Consider the following 19,321-nt stretch of genomic DNA (forward strand, 5'->3'; position numbering starts at 1 on the left):
AGTTCTTTTGGGCCTAGAATTCTGAGCCTTAATTCTGCCACATTACAGATTTATCTAAATCTTCATTCCATAAAGATCTGCCAAAAATTACTTTATGATGTGTTGTCCTTGTTAAACATCTTTCTTGATGTTGACCACCTGCCCTCTTACAACTTTGCCTGTCATCTGCTCCTAGATTCCCTTTCCTTGGATTAATAGGTTCTACCTCCTTCCTGTGACACACAATTACCTATAGCTGATCATCCTAATATTTAGGGTCTGTTTAGGCCTCCACTTAGTGATTGCTACCAGACTGCATCTTACTAAATTGCCTTCTCCACCCCAGATCCTAGGTGTCTCTGGTTTAGTGGGCCACCACTCTAACAGGAATACTGATCAACTCTACACTTCACAGTTTAGGGGAGCAGATTTCTTAGAAAAAAAAAAAGCAGAGAATAGAACAGAAGCTATGAGCCACTGATGAGTAATTCTAAGAGGGAATACAGATTGAGAGTATAGGCTAAAAATTAATAAGTAATTTATATATTCACAAATGTATGTAAAATATAAAGAAAGAAACATGGCCATAGCAGGAATTTTCTGATCTGTGTCCAAAAAAGAAATACACAGAGAGAGGACATAATCAAAGATGAAGAGTGGAAAACCCTTCAATTATATTGTCAAGGAAGAATAGAACCCAAGCTGAGAAGAGCTGTTTCTAAGACAGTACAAAGGATTGTTGGGATATTTTTAGAATAAAAAGATGGACAAGGGAAAGCCAGATCCAGCGCATAAGAAAGATAACAAATGATTTTGTTATAAGCTTCCACTTATGAATCAGCTGCTATGACCTAAACTCCATGTTCTTGACATACATAATATCTTCTCCAATCCATACAATACTCTATGAGGCAGAAATAATAAAAATGATAATAGTAATACAGATAAGCAAACATGCTCAGAGTAGGTAAGTGACTTGATCAAGTCATACAGCTAGTAAGTGGCAGAGTCAGGGCTTGAACGCAAGTATAATGGACTCCACAAAGTTTGCCATGCTTAACAACATCCAGCCTCCAACCAAGAGACATAGAACAATTACTCAACCCTTAATTTCCTTTAATCTTCTCCATAAATGAAAATATGTTTAAACTAAAAAAGGTAGAAAAAATATTGCTAAGAATTAATGAAATCTAAGTTATGAGTTAAAAAACATTCAAAACACAGGCCCACACAACTGACATTTGGTTTCTAAAAGAACACAAGAATAGGAACATCAAATTACTACTAGCAGTCTTTGCAAAATCATACAGGAAATTAGGAGGACTATAGGACTAGACAGTGGCAAAATACAGATATGAACTAGTTGATATAAAATTTTTAAAAAGGGAAAAACACTAAGACTCAATAAGGGGTCAGAAGGAAAAGTAATTCCAAAATAACGTCATGTCTATTTTGATAGAAAAAAAGGAAATAACACAGAGGTAGGCCCATCTTGATATTGGAAAGGTCTTAAATGAAGTTCCTTAAGCGAGAGAAAAGGAGATCTGATGGTAGTTTTCTGGGATATAAAGGACTGCCATGGGAAAGAGAGGTTCATTTATGTCATACAGCTAAAAGGCAGCACTAGGAGTAATGGGTGGGAACAAAAGAAGGGCAGATTTCCACCCACGTAAATTAGAATATTGACAGTTAAAACTCTTCAACAAAGGAATAGGAATGCAATAAAGCAGAAAGCTTGTCCTCCTTGAAAGTTTTCACAACAGAAGCTGTTGACTATCCACTTAAATTTCTCTGAAAACTAAATTTGCTCACACGTGTAAAGTGCTTAATATTGTCTGGAACATAGAAAGAGCTAAATAAACATTATCTATTATTACTATTATCATTACTTAAACGTTTAGCAAAACTTGCCTGCAAAATCATCTGTGCCTGCTGACTCTTAGGGATCTTTGATTTCCATGGTAATGGGGCTAGTCATATTTTTATGTTTGTTTGAGTCAATTTTACAGTTTGTTTTCTTCCACATCCTCTGGTTGTTGTTTTTTTTAAGGTGTGCTTTTAATTATTATTTTTTTAAAGTAATCTCTGTGACCAGTGTGAGGCTAGAACTCACAACCCTGAGGATCGAGAGTCAAATGTTCTACTGAATGAGTCAGCCAGGCAACTTCATTTCCTCTAGTTTTTTTAAGTTGTTTTGCCATAAAGCTCAATACTATAATCTCTTATAATAAGAAAACATTATCAGTGACTTTTTCGTTTCATTTTTTTTAAGTTTATTTATTTATTTTTGAGAAAGAGAGAGAGAGAGAAAGTGGAGTGGGAGGAGCGGGAGAGAGAGAATTCCAAGCAGGTTCCGTGTTCATTGTGTCGAGCCCGACTGGGGGCTCAAACCCACAAACTGTGAGATCATGACTTGAAATCAAGAGTCGGACGCTGCGGGGCACCAGGATGGCGCAGTCGGTTAAGCATCGGACTTTGGCTCATGTCATGATCTCATGGTTCGTGAGTTTGAGCCCCGCATTGGGCTGTCTGCTGTCAGCACTGCACCCACATCAGATCCTCCAACCCCCTCTTTCTCTGCCCCTCCCCATGCTCTCTCTCTCAAAAATAAACATAAAAATTTAAAAAGTTGGATGCTTAACCAACTAAGCCACTCAGGTGCCCCATCATTTATTTTATGTGTGTGTTATACATATTACTTATCTCTCCTCTCTCCTCTCTTTTTTACTTTGATCATTCCTTTCGAACATGTTTCTATTCTCTTAGTCTTTCCAATAAACTTGTTTGTGTCTTCACTATCAATAATTTTTTTTTGTTTTTATTCATTTCTGCCTTTAATTTTGTTTTTGTTTTTGTTTTTGAGAGAAAGAGAGAGAGGAAGTGCATGTGTGCATACAGGCAGAGAGGGGCATTGGGAGAGGGAGGGAGACTCTTAAGCAGGCTCCACACCCAGCACAGAGCTGGATGTGGGGTTTGATGTCACCACCGTGAGATCACGACCAGAGTTGAAATCAAGAGCTGGACGCTTAACTGACTGAACCACCCAGGCACCCCTATTATTTCTTTTATATTTACTTGTCTTCTAACTCCTTGAGTTAATGATTAATAAAATTACTTTCAGTTTGTTTTCTAATAATAGCATTCAAGCATACATACAATATACATAAATGCACACTGGAAAAAACTAAAAATAAATCAATGATATGTATGATGTATCAATGATATGTATGATGTATCTTTCTAAAGATATAAACCATATTTTATTTCAACTCTAATAACTAAATAGAAATATCACATGATCCAGTAATTCCACTATTGGGTATTTACCCAAACGAAATAAAAACACTAATTTAAAAAGATATATGTACCCCTATGTTCACTGCAGCATCATTTACAATGGCCGAGAAACCGAAGCAACTCAAGTGTTGCTTGAGTTGTTATTCTCAAAAAAATAAGATCTTGTCATTTACAACAACGTGGATGGACCTAGAGAGTATTATGCTAAGTGAAATAAGTCAGAAAAAGACAAATATCATAGGACTTCATTGATCTGTAGAATCTAAAACATAAAACAAATGAATAAACAAACAAAAAGCAGAAGTGGACCCATAAATACGGAAAACAAACTGATGGCTGCCAAAGGGGAGGAGTAGAAGTGTGGGTAACAGTGGGTGAAGGGGAGTGGGAGATACAGGCTTCCAGTTATGGAATGAATAAGTCATAGGGATAAAAGATACAGCACAGGGAATATAGTCAATGGTACTGTAATAATGTTGTATGGTGACAGATGGTAGCTACTACACTTGTGACCACAGCATAACATATAGACTTGTCAAGTTACTATGCTGTATACTTCAAACTAATGTGACATTGTGTGTCAACTGTAACAACACCGAAAAAAAATCGACTATAATAATCAGAACATTCTGATAATTAAACACATCAAAAATAATACGAATTGCCAAAAATTTTATATGGTATATTGGTATCAAGAGAATTAAAGTATTGGGGTGCCTGAGTGGCTCAGCTGGTTAAGCACTGTACTTCAGCTCAGGTCATGATCTTGTGGTTTGTGAGTTCAAGCCCCATGTCAGGCTCTGTGCTGACAGCTCAGAGCTGGAATCTGCTTCAGATTCTGGTTCTCCCTATCTCTCTATGCTCTCCTGCTCCCTCGCTCTCTCTCTCTCTTTCTCTCTCTCCAAAATAAATAAACATTAAAAAATTTTTTTAAAGAATTAAAGTGTCAATATAAAAATATTATTAAATATTTAATAGAAAAAAATAAAATGTTTGGACCTATAGTTCATGAACGAAGGCAAATGTAGAAGTAGAAAAATGTTAACATCACCTTTGGGATGACTTCAAAAGGGTTACTTTTAAAGAAATTCACTTCAGCACTTATATTACCACCATCCTAATAATAAATCATTATAATATAATCACTAAAAAGAATCTGTACTGTGATACACAGTTTAAAAGTTACTTTAATTATAAAGCAAAATCATCTACAAAACTATATTTGTGCTAATTAGATTGGTAAAATTGCATCAACTGTTAAACTATGAAATACTTCAGACCACCAACAGAGATCAATTTTTTTGTGTGCTTTCAAGTTTTTATTTAAATTCAAGTTAGTTAATGTACAGTGTAATATTAGTTTCAGGAGAAGAATTCTGTGATTCATCACCTAACATATAACACTCAGTGCTCATTCCAAGCGCCTTAATACCCATCACCCTAGAGACCAATTGTTAAGCCCCAAGCACCAGAGTAGCAGTGAGAAGTACATAAAGAATAATATAAAAGAATAAATTATCAGTTATTAGTTAACACCACTCACATTACTGAAAAGACCTATAAGAAATATTGAAAGACTTGCCGTTTAAATGCACTAAGGCATCACTGATGTATTCACACAGCTTACGAATACTCACTAAATGGGGACTTTTTTCCTGAATCTAACTCTGACTGGATGTGTCATTCATTAAAAGAGTAGAAAGTATGAAACTATTAAGCTCAAGCACAATGTGAAGACCACTCTGGCAAACACTATAAGCTGGTTTACTCAACCTGTTCCAATTTGTGTTCCTATACTACTATGGCTGGAAAGCCAAAAATCTACATTTCTCAAATTGCCTTGAGTTAAGGTACAGATATATAACCTAAGTTTTTACCAGCAGGATGTGCCTATCCTCCCATGCCTTCAGTGACAAAGTAAGAGAATGCCATAAGTAGAAAGTTTGCATTTTCTGGCAAACGCTAAGGTCAAGACATCTGGTTCCTTTGGGGCTATTGTGATAGAGGCAGTGGTGTTCCTTTAGGATTATAGGGAGGTATGAGTTCCTGGTTGCATTCTTCAGGCTCTCCTGGAGATTCTGAAAGCTATCATAACCCTTCACTAAACATCTTTCTGTTTAGACTAGCTGGGACAACTCTGTTTTCTATGATTGAGACCCTAACAAAATAACTATTAAGATAGAAAAAGAAACTAGTGGGCCAGCTCATTAGCTTACCAATTAAATTGTACATCAAAGAAAAGAACACATACTAGGAATTTTTTACACAGATGAGGCCTACTAATAACCATTTCTCAGGAAAATTATAGAAAGATCTTCCTGGGAATTATCCTCATTTGTAGCATATGCTATAATTTTCCTAGGAAGACTCTATTTTCCTCTAGAAAATATTAGTCCTCAAATGAAAAAAAAAATACATCGTAGGAGGTAATGATCATTTTGAGAAAGATAAGTAAATGGGAAACTGAGCAAAGTTTATAAAGAAAGACTTCTTTTAATATGGTACCGAAAAAGCACAGCTCTGTTGAAAAGTACCATCATGGTTTCTTACAACCTTGCACAGACTTGGTTAAGTCAAGTTAGACCCTAAAATGTCAGTATGTGGGTCCAGAAACTCCCTTAACTCTGTAGAATCTCACCAAAATAACACATAAAAAGAACATCTTTGTAAATTCCACAATCAGGTCAACAGGTTTAGAGATAGGATTTCTAAGTCCACATCATTAAGTTCAAACTGTAAGGGGATGAAGAACTGTAATAGGTAAAATCAGAGAAGAGAAAACTGACAAGAAAGTCTGTGATTAAAGGAGAGAACAGAAAAACTATGATGGTTTGGACACATGGTGTAGAAGCAAACTGCTACATCTTCATTAGGTTACCAAAGATATATTATAGACTAGTTCATTTTCATGTTCATAATAACAACTCTAAGTCATAAAGAAAAGGTCAGATTAAATTCAGTATATAAGTAACTTATGCATTTTAAAAAGATGTTCTTCCAAAATGTTTCTTTTTTTTTTTTAGTAATCTGAAGGGATAAACTCTTAGTACTAGAATAAAACAAGTATCTAAAGTAACTCCTCAGAGTGGTGGTTCTCAAACTTCAGTGAGCAAAATAGATTGCTAAAAATAGAGTTTCTTGGGCTCCAGATTTAATGAGACAATCTGTGAAGTGAGATTGATTGGGTAAATTTGGATACTCGGGAATTTGCATTTTTCAAAGAAGCACTCCTGGTATTTATTTATTTATTTACTTATTTCTCTTTCTTTCTTTCTCTTTCTTTCTTCCTTCCTTTCTTTCCTTCCTTCCTTCCTTCCTTCCTTCCGTCCTTCCTTCCTTCCTTCCTTCCTTCTTTCGTTCTTTCTTCCTCTCTCTCTCTCTTCTTAAAAGTTTATTTATTTATTTTGAGAGAGACACAGACAGCAAAGTTGGGGAGGGGTAGAGAGAGAGAGGGAGAGAATCCCAAGCATGCTCTGTGCTGTGAGCACAGAGCCCAACACTGGGTTCCAACTCCCGAAACCATGAGATCATGACCTGAGCCAAAGCCAAAAGTCAGATGCTCAACTGAATGAGCTACCCACCCAGGTGCCCCACTCCCAGTATTTCTAATACAAGCAGTCTAGGGGCCACACAATGAGAAACACTGTCCATGAGCATTTCACATAGGTGAAGATTTTACGATAGTATTATAGTCACAAATTTGATCTCCCTCTTTTTTATTCCTTTCTTTCGTGTGTGAATGTGTGTGTGTTGGAGAAGGTGCATAAACTTAGAAAAAAAGTACAATCCAAAAAAGTGTATAGGTATTGCACTTAAATTTTAACAGCAACTGTGTGAAGGTAAGTGTGTGAAGGAAACCAAAGACAGCATAAATTAACTAACATACTTCATATGTTAGTTACACATAACATAACACATAACACAACCAGAAAGAGGTAATGCTGAGATTCAACTTAGTTTAAGAGCAAAGCCCATTTACTTCCATTGTATTTGTGGTTCTTACACTTGAGGAATGGATGAGGAGGCTCAAAAGGTGGACCTCTGGGCTCTTTACACTTGTTTCAATCGCACAAAATCACCACTGCTTGTGCATTTTGTTACTTGAAGCCAAACATACTAATAAACTGCTCTTCCAAGTGTCAAATTCAGTTGCTTTAATAAGGCATAATTTTTTTGTGTGAGAAAGTCTCCATATACAAATCATCTAACCTGACAGAAACAGAACCATTTCATAAGAAAAAATGTAAATAATTTGTTATTTTGACCCTTCTCCATTAAGGAACATTGTGGCATTTTTGCAAACTTTCCCTGGTAGTGGTTCAGTAGAGGTATGGAGACAGAACAACTATATTTCTTTTTTTTTTTTTTTTAATTTTTTTTTTCAACGTTTTTTATTTATTTTTGGGACAGAGAGAGACAGAGCATGAACGGGGGAGGGGCAGAGAGAGAGGGAGACACAGAATCGGAAACAGGCTCCAGCCTCCGAGCCATCAGCCCAGAGCCTGACGCGGGGCTCGAACTCACGGACCGCGAGATCGTGACCTGGCTGAAGTCAGACCCTTAACCGACTGCGCCACCCAGGCGCCCCAGAACAACTATATTTCAATAAAATATATATATATATATATATATATATATATATATATATGGCAATACTACAGCTGCTATAAATAATCTTACTATAAATAAATACTACAACACTATAAACAATAGCGCCACTCTGTATGAGTGACTTCCATTCAATTATGAAAGTAAGTAGAATACAGTTATTTTCTTATATACAAATTCTTAAGTTCTTATAAAACCTAAAAAACGGTTTAATTACACTGCAAATCTAGTGTGTGTAAATATTTCGAAAGAATTCTTTATTTGATCATACATGTTGATTTTTCAGATGCTCAAAATATACATACTGACAAAGACTTTCTCCTTAACTAGCCTTTGTCAGTCTCCTCTGAGCCCCCTTCCGCTGCGTCTCCTCCTTGGGCCTTATCCTTAAGCCTGCAGTTTAGTTCAGTAGCACCAAGGATCCTGGTAAGTCCACTTAGTATGAATCCCTCCACCCTCGACATATGATCACCCTGGCCCATCCAGCAAGAGTCCTTCCTATTAAACCGGTTTTAGCAAGAATCCCTTTACCCTTGATGTCTCCTTTTAGTAATTTTCTATCTATACTATCCACCTTTATCCTTGGCTATAAATCCTTAGCTTTCTTTACTGTATTTAGAATTGAGCCCAGTTCTACACTACGGTCTCTTTTCTCCATTGCAATAGTTCCTGAATAAAATCTTTTACCACATTAACTACTGTCCAGCTCTGGTTTTAACAATACTGACTGATGATAACTGAACTTACCTAAAGTGAATTAAATAACATCCCCTTAACATTCCCTACTTTTGGTCTGGAAGACAAGAGGAATACAGCAGTGGAAGTAAGGGCCCCCTCTTCTGTACTCCTGCACTGAGTAAACCCTAGAATTTACAATAGCATGATATTTAACCCATAAAACTAGAGAATCTGAATTAGAAACAGTAATGCATTAGAAACAGTAATGAGGTCGGGACCTAGTTTAATTAGTACTATCATTCCAAAGAGCTTAAAAGTCTTCATATACATTTTCTTGTTTAACCTTAAAAAGAGAGAGAGAGAGAGAGAGAGAGAGAGAGAGAGAGAGATTGATTGATTCTGGGGCTCCAGATTTAATGAGACAGAATCTGTGAAGTGAAGTTGATTAGGTAAACCTGGATACCCAGGTATGCATATTTCAAAGAAGTATTCCCAGTATTTCTAATGCAAGTGGTCTAGGGACCATACAGCGAGATACTGGGTAAGATTATTTTATCCATATGGAAAGTAAAATAGAAATATTAACATTAGCAATTACAGAGCTTAGATTACCATATAAACCTACTATATTTTTAATCTAATAAAATCACTACAATATATCTTGAATTCTAATATTTTTTCCTAAAGTTATAAGAGATTTATTCATGCTACAGAATCGTGAATGCATTTCAATAAATCAGACTATGAAGACCAATGTAATCTCTATGCTCTGTATACTTTCAAATTGGCTTTTCAATAATTTTCTCGAGACTATGTTTCCATTTTATCCAAGATTATAAATGAGAAGTAACACTTATTTAACATTTATTATGTATTAAATTGTAAGTTTAAGCAATCTTATTCAATCTTCACAGGAACCCTGTATTTTTTTCTAATAATAAAATTCACTAAAGTACATCTTGAGTTCCAGTGCTTCCAAAAATTGCAAGATAAGTATCATGTGAAAAATGTGTCGTAAGTACACTAAAATATGTCAGGGTATGTAAACTGTTATTAAATATAAGCTCTTTTTAATGTCAAAATAGCTTTAAATCTTTTTCCCAGGATGTCTTTATAAACAAGTCAATGATACCTTTATATCCATGATGAAAATAATATTTTGGCCATAGCTAGCATCCAAAGTAACAAGGCTGCTGCACAATCAGATGGGTTATTTTGACTTATTTACCATCTAAATAGGACTACCACACAGTCATTCCAATCTATACAGTGAATTCTTTTAAAATCAGTCCAAAAAGATTTTCCAAAAGACTATGTGACAACCCACTTGATATCAGTATTTGAAGGTCACTCCTCAGAAAAGTAAAGGGCTTACTTAAGGTAATTAAAGAAATTACTTCCAGATCACCTTCCAAAGGCTCAGAACTCATATTTAACATAACCAACAGAAAGTCACCCAAATCTCCTTTAGAATTATAATAAATGTGGCTAACATTTATTGACTACTTCTTCTTTGTCAGGTACTGTCTCATGAGCTTTATGTGTACTAACTTATCCAATTCTTTTAATAGTCCTATGAGGCAGATACAATTAGTATTCCTATTTTAGAAATAAGTACAGAGACTGAAGTACAGAGACTTTTAGCAAACTTGCACAAGGTTACAGTTAAGAAATGGCAGCCAGCACCCATTTTGTTATACTGCCTCATGAAATTTTAGATTTTACATGTGATAAAAAAAATACAAACATTACAGAAAGGCACGCAACAAAATTTATGTCATCCCTCTACCACTTTTGGGTTACAGTCAATGTATCTCCACACCACCATAAAATGTATGCATGTGTGTATGTTTGTATGTATGCATGTATGTGTGTGTGTCACACAAATGGATTACTATTAATGATAAATAGTAACATTTTAATTTTTTTACTATATACATGTACACATATGTACATACATACATGTTTCAAACTTGTTCAAGTTTATTTGTCAAATAAACACTCCACAATAAAACTGCTGTGTCAAGGATAATGTGCGTTACAATTCTGATACTTACTATCAAACTGCCCTACAAAAAGGTTGCAATGATTTATTACCCTACCAATAATGTGAATACTCAAAATTTAACTTTTACTAGACTTACAGTGTACATAATAGGCAAACAGTATGAATTAGGCAAGTGTTGAATGAATGAACTATTTACTGGCACTCCTAATTATTTACATTTTAAGAAGTATGCTTGAGGGGCGTTAGGGTATTATGAACACAAACATCTTGGAAAGCGCCCCGGGTAAGAATCTGGAGAACTGGAGCACTTCCATCGGCACAGTAACGGGGACCAACCAACACTGTCTCTGCACACTCCCCTCCATGCCTCCTCAGTGCACAGCCATATACAACTAAGTCAAATGAACCTTGAGGCTTTCCCAACCTTAGGTTATCTTCTGTTGCTTGGAATAAAAAAAGTCTTTTTATTTTTTTTTATTTTTTTTTATTTTTTTTTTCAACGTTTTTTAATTTATTTTTGGGACAGAGAGAGACAGAGCATGAACGGGGGAGGGGCAGAGAGAGAGGGAGACACAGAATCGGAAACAGGCTCCAGGCTCCGAGCCATCAGCCCAGAGTCTGACGCGGGGCTCGAACTCACGGACCGCGAGATCGTGACCTGGCTGAAGTCGGACGCTTAACCGACTGCGCCACCCAGGCGCCCCTGGAATAAAAAAAGTCTTAATTGATATACCAAATGGGTTCTAATGTACACCTGAGTGAAGGACTAAGCTAAATACATTAGGAGTACAAAGGTTCTATGATAAAAATGATAGGAAAAGGTTAGTTATTCCTTCATTATATCTTACAAGATAAAACAAAGATTCTTTTCACCACTGTATTAACTTATTAGAAATGAAAGATCTATTTAAAGATCAGGAAAACACACACAAGGTTAGTGAACATGGCATACTCTAGTCCCTCATACACCACTCTTTACGCATTTGCCAACAATATCTGATTAAAAGGTAAATCAGATCACATTACTTCTCATTCCAGCTCTTCTCAAAATCCTACAGAGTTGGTTTCCTTACCATGACCTAAAGACTCTGGTTTCTGCCTACCTCTTCAACTATCTTCTACCACTGTCCCCTATGACTTATTCTGAAACCATTCTTGCCTTCTTCCCATTCTTTGAACATACCAATGCTGCTTTCTGCTTTAGGACTTTTGTTCGGCTGTCCCCTCTGCCCAGAAGGCTCGGACCCCAAACCTTCCTATGAGCAGCTTCGTTTTGTTATCCACACCTCTCTTCAAATAGCTCTTCTTCTGACTCTCCTTGACCACTCCACAGAAAGAAACCCTACCCCCACTCCAGTCTCCCTCTATCCCATTTTATGACCCTCTTATTACTTGTCACTATCTATAATTTCTCACCACTGTATCGAGTAGCGCTTGGCATTTTATGAGTCCTAAACAAATATTTGCTGAACGATTAGGTGAAAAGCACAGAAAAATAATATGCAAACTACTTTGACTATAGCAAAGACAGGGTAATAAATATTGGAAAATCAAAAAGAAAACAGAATAAGAGGACTATTCTGGCCCCACTTACTCAGTTGGGTTGGTAATATGAATACAAGGAATATAATGGATAAATCATTAAGTGGATCGAATTAATGCATTTTGTTAAAAACCATTCTCTGGAGGCCATTTACTTATGGTCAGCAAGTCGTTCTCTATTCAACTTTCTTTTTAGTTACTCATAATAAAATATAACTAGGAAAGGAATGATAACTCATAAATAGTCTACTAACCAAGGTTTTAAATTTAAATTTCAAAGTAATTTCATTCCAGGTTAAACCAGAAACTTATCATCTGCTTTACTTGGTAGAAAATTGGCCACAGAAAAATTTTCATGGCACCCTCTTTCAGGAGAGAGATTTCTTTCATTCAGAAGTTTTAAAATGCATTCTCAATCTTTAAATTCTTAGGCCTTTGACAAACTCTTCAGAAAAATAAAACTATTTGAGAGTATTCAAATACTTCAAACATTAAAAAATTAAAACTGAATAGGTCATACGTGTAATTAACCAAGTATGATTCTTGTCACTGCTTCCCTGTCTCACCTCTGATATCAGGCATGTAATTGACTTTGTTATTAAATGTATTTATCTTTTAATAAAGTTTGCTTATTTAAGTTGAAGTTTAAATTGGGACAGGAAAATGGGATAGGAAAGTGTTATCTCCGAAACATCAGGCAATTCAGTTCACTTCTGTTAGGAAACAGAATTTCTTTTGCTATCTCTTCTCATGTGTAGTAAATGAAGCACATCACTTGATAGCCATCTCATATATGGTTATTTGTATTTTCAGTTATCAGTAACACCTTAAACTGCAAGAAAAAGGGGCAATTTCTAAGCAAAGAAATTTTATTAAGGCCCATGCACCTAAAATCTATCCTATTTTTACATATCAGAAGGGAATAAGTATTTCAGTAAAATGTTACTAAACTATTTTACAGATTGTTATCTAATCAAAGTAGACTTTGATTCAGTTATTTGAAGAAGCCTAAAAAAACAGTAAACAATATAAAAGGCATGACTTATGCTTTGTGGAACTAAAGAATAAAAAATACTATTATTTTCATGAAAATTATAAACATTATAAAATTTTCATTCAAAATAGATGTAAGTCCCAAGATTCTATTTTCCCCTCTTTGTTCCTGTTTTCTTTTGAATTGTCATATGATAATCAAACCTCCCCACTGTCTAACTTAATGCCAGACACGTAAGAAGTAGTTAATGTATCTATTGGGAATGACTTAATTTCTTGCCTCTAATCACTCATAACCCATCAACTTACTAACACAAGATATATACTGATAATGTTAAACTTAAGAAAATGACCCAGGCTTGCATATTTTCACATGTAAGTATCATCCAACAGAGTAAAATTTCTTCTCTGAAAAAGCTTAAAAGGACAAAACTTCATTTAATAAGGACACAGTTTCACACCTAATAGCTTGATTTGAATGGGTAATATGTATTTTGAGACCATATTTAAGTCAATGCAATCCACAAGTTATGAATCATGGTAAATATCCTAAGAAGTTGCAGGAATGTACAATGGAGAGGAAAATATCTAAATCAAACTTTTAGAAATAGACGTGAAATATACAGATTAGGATTTCAAACAAAAACCATGACTGAGGTACCTTTGCTGAACTATGAAGCTCTTATTATCCTAAAATTACAATATCCCCATCTGTTAATCTGACACGAACAAGCTGATAAATGAAATCAGAACAACAGTGTATTCTGGCAAAACTAGAAGTTTCCTGAAAGCCTAGAAAAATATGTCCACAACAGATGGATCACTTAGAAAATAAATACATCAATCTGTCAAACTGAGTACTATTCTAATTCCCTAAATTAAAATCAGTAGGAGTTCCAATTTCCAAGAGTCTGTGACATTAGGAAGGCCAAAAAGGAAAAACCTAAAGATGCACATAAACATATCTGATATGACCTAAAGTGTCCTGTTAAACATACTAAATTTAGGTAAAGTCCTTACCAGTTAACTTCTTCACAGGTTGGAGCCGAACACTGATAGACTGATGTGTGAGTAAGGGGGAGGATGGAAGAGAGCGAGACATGCCCTCCATAATCCGAATGTGCTGCATACCTTCACTCACTGGAAGTGGTGGGACGGCGTAGTCTGGCTCAAAAGCACAGTCGCTTTCTGTGGAGATGCCACCTGTTGAGATAGAAAAGGATGAAACAAAGGAGCTGATAAGAAAAGATTCCTCCTTCTCTATTAAAATTTATCTTTTAAGATGATTCAGAACAGCATATACCCACATTGATTCTCACTGTGAAAAGCAAAATAAGGTATTCTCAACACCTACATTCACTTGTATACTTACTGGACACTTAACTCCAGGTGTAGCACTAGGAGATAAAACACGGGAAAAACAGCGTTCCTCTTTGTAAAGGGCTTCACTGTCTCATGAGTGATACAGTCACATAAAAAATAGTGATGGTACAATTCAGTAAGTGTTACAATTGGAGCACTTTTTTTTTTCCAGTTAACTTCCTGATAAGACACATGAAAGAAAATATTCACCTGATGATATTCGCCTTGATGATCCAATATGTGCAATAGCTAGTAGGAACACTGTAATTCTATTTCTTACCCCTTCTCCAAAAAAGTATGTGAAAATACAAGTGGGTAAGGTTGACATTGTTATATGGTGATTTTTGAATCTGCCTTAGTATTTTAAAAAGATTAAGTTATTGGCTGTTCATTTCCACTTACATACTGTTGACTTCTGGTAATGGCAAATTACATACTTCAGACCAATGTTTCCTTAAGAAAAATCAGACTATACATATGCTTTAAAATCTTCCTGAAGGCACTTAAGAGTTAATAGTATGATGAAGGATTACAAAAATAAGACTGAAGCCTGGCATTAGGGGCTACTTTTTACTTAGTGACATCTGAGAGACTAAGAAGCTACTGACAGGTTTAAAGAGCTGGAAGGACAAATATTGGAATGCAGGGGAAACCAAGATGCAGAGGGGAAGCTGGTAAAGCTCCAACACTTTTGTTTGGAAGCCCAAAGGGCTATGCTCTAAGAGTAAGTAAGAACCAAAGCTAGATTGGCCTTTTACAGGAAAAGAAGCTCAGCTCCAAATGTCTACCACAAAATTAAATTAAGACAATCTTGGATTGCTAATGCCTGCCAAAAACTAACAGAAATCTTCTTAGAGGGAGAAAACATCGTCATAGGTCTCAAATTACTCCCACAGTTTTTCATATACAGTATCTGCCCCTTAATTAACAATAACAAAGAGATAAAACAATATGAAAAAAGTAAATAAGAAAGACCATTCAAAAGAAATAGTCTCACAATATGGGGCAATAGGGGACAGAATTTAAAGTAGTATACTTAACATCAAAAAGATTAAAATAGTTTGAAATAAATTTAACCAAGAAAGTGAAGGATCAGCACAATGAAAACTGTAAGACATTGATGGAAGAAACTGAAGAAGAGTAAGTGGAAAGTTATCCCAAGTTCATGGACTGAAAGAATTAATATTAGTAAAATGTCCATATGACCCAAAGCCATCCATAGGTTCAATACAATCCCTATCAAGATCCCAATAGCATTTTTTTTATAGAAGTAGAAAAGAGCAATTCTAAAATTTATATGAAACCACTAAGGACCCTAAATTAGCATAGCACTTCTGAGAAAGAACAACAAAGTGAGAAGCATCACACTTCCTGATTTCATAGTATATTACAAGGTGATAGTAATCAAAACAATTTGATGCTAGCATAAAAACAGACACACAGACCAAGAGAACAGAATAGAAAGCCTAGAAATAAACCCTTGCATATATGGTCAACTAATCTTTGACAAGTGCACCAAGAATACGTAATGGGGAAATGATGGTCTCTTCAATGAATAGGGCCAGGAAAACTGAATAGTCACATGCAAAAGAATGAAATTGGATCCTTATCTTACACTGCATACAAAAATCAACTGAAAAAATGGGTTAAAGATCGAAACATAAGATAATGATACCATAAAATTCCTAGAAGAAAACATAGGAGAACAACTCCTTGAAATTGATCTTGGTGATGATTTTTTTGGATTTCATACCAAATACACAGGCAACAAAAGCAAAAATAAACAGGTGAGACTACATCAAACTACAAAGTTTCTACAGAGCAAATGAAACCATCAACAAACATGAAAAACCAATCCCTATGGAATTGGAGAAAATACTTGCAAACCATACATACTTAGGGGTTAATAGCCAAAGTATGTATGTAAGAAACTCATACTCAGGGGCGCCTGGGTGGCGCAGTCGGTTAAGCGTCCGACTTCAGCCAGGTCACGATCTCGCGGTCCGTGAGTTCGAGCCCCGCGTCAGGCTCTGGGCTGATGGCTCGGAGCCTGGAGCCTGTTTCCGATTCTGTGTCTCCCTCTCTCTCTGCCCCTCCCCCGTTCATGCTATGTCTCTCTCTGTCCCAAAAATAAATTAAAAAAAAAAAAAAAAAAAAAAAAAAAAGAAACTCATACTCAATAGCAAAAAACAAACAACCTAGTTATACAATGGGCAAAACACATAAATAAACATTTTCCAAAGTAATAACCAACAGGTATATGAAAAGTTGTTCAACATCACTAAATATCAAAACCACTATGAGATATCACCTTACACCTGTCAGGGCAGCTATTATCAAAAAGTCAAAAGAAAACAAGTAGTGGTAATGATAGGGAGAAAAGACATCTCTTGTACACTGTTGGTGGCAATGTAAAACTGGCACAACCATTATGTAAAACATAACTACCATATGATCTAGCAATCCTATTTCTAAGTATATATCAAAAGGTAATAAAACTATCATCCCAAAGAGATACTTGCACTCCTATGCTCATTGCAGCATTATTCACAGTAGCCATCATTTGGAAAAACCTCAATGTCTGTCAACAGATGGATGAAGAAAGTGTGATTTTATACACACACACACACACACACACACGCACGCACACACAGGCATGCACGCATGCACATGCATGAATGTTATTCATCCTTAAAAGAGAGGGAAATCCTGCTGCTTATAACAACATGAATGAATCTGGAAAACATTATGCTAAGTCAACTAAGCCAGACACAGAAAGACAAATACTGCATAATTTCACTTGTGTGCAGAATCTGAAAACTAAAATCAAACTCATAGTAAAGAGAGTAGAATGGTGGTTACCTAGGCTAAGGGGATGGGGAAAAAAGAGAGATATCAGTCAAGGGTACAAATTTTCAGTTATTAGATAAGTTCTGGAGATCTAATGTACACCATGATGACCATAGCTAATAATAATACACTGTATAGTTGAAATTTCCTAAGTAAGTAGATCTCAAGTGTTCTCACATACATTCAAGAAGAGTGTGAGGTGATGGATATTATCATGATAGTGGCAATGACTTCACAATGTATACGCTTATTAAAATACCATATTATATACCTTAAATATATACAATTTGTACTTTGTATTTGTACAAGTACAAACCTGGGGGAAAAGAGTGGAAAATTAAAAAAACAAGCATGGTCTTACATGAAATGATGATAATGTGGTCTACACTGAGAAGTAAAATTAAATCAAGTGTTTCAAGGTTCCCAAATGTATTATAGTTGTAATTTCATTATATGCAATTCCAACTATTTAAAAAAACTACTGTAGTATATCATGCATTATAATAACCAGTCTCTTGTTAATGGTCACTTATGTAGCTCTTTATACAGTATTTCTATAGATGATGCATATAGAATTACTGGGTCAAAGTGCTGAGAGTTTCTACTGAGAAATACTGACCAAATGCTGTATTAAAAGTCTGTGTCATGTTGCATGTATAAAAGGAGAGAGTAGTATGCTTAAGATTTGGACAAAACAAAAGTTTAGAATTTCAGCTAAGAATGAAAATTATGAAAATAAAAAGATGGACTGAAAAACAAATTAGATAGAGATGAAGAGATAATTAGTAAACTGGAAGGTAAAATGCTTGTGCATCAAAAGACACTGTAACAAGTGAGTGAAAAGACAACACCTGGAATGGCAGAAAATATGTGCAAATCATGTATCTGAAAAGGGTCCAGAATCCAGACTAAATAAAGAACTACAAGAATAACAAAATGACAATGCAACTTAAAAATAGGCAAAAGAAGAGGCGCCTGGGTGGCTCAGTCAATTAAGCATTTGACTCTGTTTTGGTTCAGGTCATGATCTCAGGGTCATGGGATCGAGCCCCATATTGACTCTGCACTGGGTGTGGAGCCTACTTAGGATTCTCTCTCTCTCCTTGGTCTCTGTCCCTCCTGCCCCATCCCCCCACCCCCCGCCAAAAAAAAAAAAGCCTTTAAAAATAGGCAAAAGACTTGAATAGACATTTCTCCAAAGAGAATATACAAATGGACAATAAGCACATGAAAAGTAAGTCAGCATCATAAATCAATACAGAAATGTAAATCAGGAGCACTTGGGTGGCTCAGTCAATTAAGCAGTTAAGCGTCTGACTTCAGCTCAGGTCATGATCTTTCAGTTTGTGGGTTCAAGCCCCACATCGGGCTCTGGGCTGACAGCTCGGAGCCTGGAGCCTGCTTGGATTCTGTGTCTCCCTGTCTCTCTGCTCCTCCTCTGTTCATGTTCTGACTCTCTCTCTCTTAAAAATAAACATTTAAAAAAATTAAAAAAAAAAAGAAATGTAAATCAAAGCCATAATGATGTATCACTTTACACCCAGTAGAGTAGCTATTAAACACAAAAACAAGAACTAGACAACAAAAAAGCGTTGGTGAGGATGTAGAGAAATTAGTTAGAATTTTAATACATTGATGGTGGGAATATAAGATGGTACAGCTGCTGGGTGAAAGAGTTTGGCTGTTCCTCAAAAAGTTAAAGAGTAACACAGTCATCTCACTTCTGTATATATACCCTAAAAGCAGTAAAAACAAGTTTTCAAGCAAAAAGATAAACATGAATGTTTATAGCAGCATTATTCACAAAAGCCAAAAAGTGGAAACTAAAATGTCATTAACTGGTGAATGGATAAACAAAATGTGGTATATTTATATAATCAAATATTATTTAGCAACAAAAAGAAGCCTGGCCTGATTCATGCTACAATACTGATAAAGCTTGAAAACATTACATTTTAGTGAAAAAGAAAACAGACACAAAAGGTCACATGCTGTAAGATTCCA

The 19,321-nt window shown here is 35.6% G+C and overlaps 1 protein-coding gene across 9 annotated transcripts in view; it reads right to left on the reverse strand.

Annotated features, from left to right (window-relative positions):
* TANC2 (tetratricopeptide repeat, ankyrin repeat and coiled-coil containing 2) overlaps positions 1–19,321 on the reverse strand; it is a 364,297-nt gene that overhangs the window by 207,433 nt on the left and 137,543 nt on the right. For 6 of the 9 annotated variants that reach the window (XM_058703490.1, XM_058703489.1, XM_058703486.1 and 3 more), the window contains one exon: positions 14,126–14,308. In XM_058703490.1, coding sequence (XP_058559473.1) covers positions 14,126–14,308 — 183 coding nt within the window. The remainder of the gene's footprint in view (positions 1–14,125; positions 14,309–19,321) is intronic. The other 3 variants (XM_058703494.1, XM_058703493.1, XM_058703491.1) reach the window with 1 other exon arrangement.

This window comes from Neofelis nebulosa, chromosome 16 (assembly GCF_028018385.1).
Source record: "Neofelis nebulosa isolate mNeoNeb1 chromosome 16, mNeoNeb1.pri, whole genome shotgun sequence".
Lineage (NCBI taxonomy): Eukaryota > Metazoa > Chordata > Mammalia > Carnivora > Felidae > Neofelis > Neofelis nebulosa.